This window comes from Ciona intestinalis, unplaced genomic scaffold (genome assembly GCF_000224145.3).
Source record: "Ciona intestinalis unplaced genomic scaffold, KH HT000217.1, whole genome shotgun sequence".
NCBI lineage: Eukaryota > Metazoa > Chordata > Ascidiacea > Phlebobranchia > Cionidae > Ciona > Ciona intestinalis.
The window spans coordinates 9986-12325 of NW_004190538.1; the positions used below are offsets into that span (position 1 = coordinate 9986).

The window sequence follows — 2340 nt, forward strand, 5'->3', positions numbered from 1 at the left end:
TTTTATAAAGGAGTCCTACAGTTGCAGGTCGTTTTTATAAAGTAGTCCTACAGTTGCAGGTCGTTTTTATAAAGCAGTCTTACAGCTGCAGGTCATTTTTATAAAGCAGTCCTACAGTTAGTTGCAGGTCGTTTTTATAAAGTAGTCCTACAGTTGCAGGTCGTTTTTATAAAGCAGTCTTACAGTTGCAAGTCGTTTTTATAAAGCAGTCTTACAGTTGTAGGTCGTTTTTATAAAGTAGTCCTACAGTTGCAGGTCGTTTTTATAAAGCAGTCTTACAGCTGCAGGTCATTTTTATAAAGCAGTCCTACAGTTAGTTGCAGGTCGTTTTTATAAAGTAGTCCTACAGTTGCAGGTCGTTTTTATAAAGCAGTCTTACAACTGCAGGTCGTTTTTAGAAAGTAGTCCTACAATTGCAGGTCGTTTTTAGAAAGTAGTCCTACAATTGCAGGTCGTTTTTATAAAGTAGTCCTACAGTCGTATTACAGGAGGAGTTGGTTTTTTCAATAAGTAACATTTTACTTGTGTGAGGGTACGTGTTGTTGAGTTGTTCAAAAATGATTGTTTTACTTGTGTGAGGGTACGTGTTGTTGAGTTGTTCAAAAATTATTGTTTTACCTGTGTAAGGGCATGTGTTGTGCAAAAATTAACAATTTACTTGTGTCAGGGTACGTGTTGTGTGTGAGGGTATGTGTTGTGTAAAAAATCCGCATTTTAAACCAATATTTGTTATATAGATTACGTAAAAAAATGACATTTAACTTTGACAAATGCCACGGCATTACTTTTAAAATGTAAGTTTGTAGTGTAATTCATATTAAAGTGATATTGGTAATATTACCTTGTAATTGCAGTGAAAAAGAAGATGAGGATCGGTTTAACAAAAAAAGGTCAGGTCATTTCAGTTGTAACTCGAATAATTAGGTTTGATGTTTATTTTTCTTAACCTAAAATGCAGGCTGCAGGCATCCAACAACGAGTGGATAGCAGAGTGATTGACAAAGTCGGAGAACTAATCGATGACCGTGTTTGCTCCATTATGGAAATACAACGTCATTTAAGAATATTTGTTGTTCAAGAACTTTTCAAGAATACATTGCCTCCAGCATCAAGTAAAAGAAGATTTTTTCCAACAAAAAAAGACATTAACAATCATTATTATAATTCATACACAAAACGAAAAATGTCGAAAATTGACCAAGCAAATGTGCAATTACTGGTAGATGAGTGGTGCCACAAGTTACCTGAAGATGAAGAGATGAAGAACATTCTCTTCAGACCCTATATTGCCAGTATTCGTTCCAAACAATTAATTAAAGACATTGATGGGGATGATATCACTGCAGTGAATGCCAAACAAACATTACCGTTTGTATACCAGACAGCTTGGCAAAGTAGACTCCTACTACGTTATGGTCAGGATATCTGCCTCCTGGATGCAACTTATAAGACATCAAAGTATGCACTGCCACTGTTCTTTCTTTGTGTAAAGACCAATGTCAACTATCAAGTTGTTGCATGTTTTGTGCTCCAAAACGAATGTCAATCAGACATTCAGGAAGCTCTTGTAATTCTAATGCAAAATTGAGAAAACTTACCTCTTATTTTCGGATATTATTTTCTTTCTGCAAAACATTTATCAGCGTGAGTACTGAAAGGTGAGTTTCACCATAGAATACTGAACATAGAAAGCCGACCTCATTGTTGTTGCATTATGACGAAATTTTCGTTACGGTTGAATGACACTCATTCCTATAATTACGCTTAGTATTGGAACAATACGTCAATACGTGCATATAATATTAGATTAATCGGTTTACATACAGAAATACTATGGCTCCTTCTCATTGTTCGGTTCCGGGTTGTTGCTACAGTCATAGCAGATCAAAAGTATTAAAAGAAAGTTGCAGGGCTCTTTTTTGTATAAGAAGACCCGAATTAGCCAAAGATAACGCTGAGCGTTGCCATCGAGAAACACTGACTAATTTCATCTTGTCAATGCGTGATGTGAAGGAACGAAATGTTGAAAAAAGAATCGTAAGTTTACGTTTATTTATTTTCTTGGTTAAACTAATGAAGTAAAAACAACCAGACTAATAAGTTGTGTTATAATCCTATTTAGGGCTGCCATATGTGAGAATCACTTTTTAGAAAGTGACATTATAGTGAAAGGTGTAAGAAAACAGCTTAAGATTGGTGCAAAACCAAGAAAAAATTTACCGAAGGTATCTGGACAATTTACTGGTTGTCCAAGAAAAGAGCCAGCAGTGCGTGAAGATCTACCACAAAAACTCAGATACAGTTGTGTAGCTGATTTACAGAAAGCAGCAAACAAACTGT

General features: G+C 35.5%; 1 protein-coding gene across 1 annotated transcript in view; it reads left to right on the forward strand.

Annotated features, from left to right (window-relative positions):
• Positions 1-463: 463 nt before the first annotated feature.
• Positions 464-2340, forward strand: part of LOC113475316 — a 3518-nt gene continuing 1641 nt past the window's right edge. Inside the window, exon 1 of the mRNA XM_026839377.1 lies at positions 464-1552. Coding sequence (XP_026695178.1) covers positions 953-1552 — 600 coding nt within the window. The 5' untranslated portion in view covers positions 464-952. The remainder of the gene's footprint in view (positions 1553-2340) is intronic.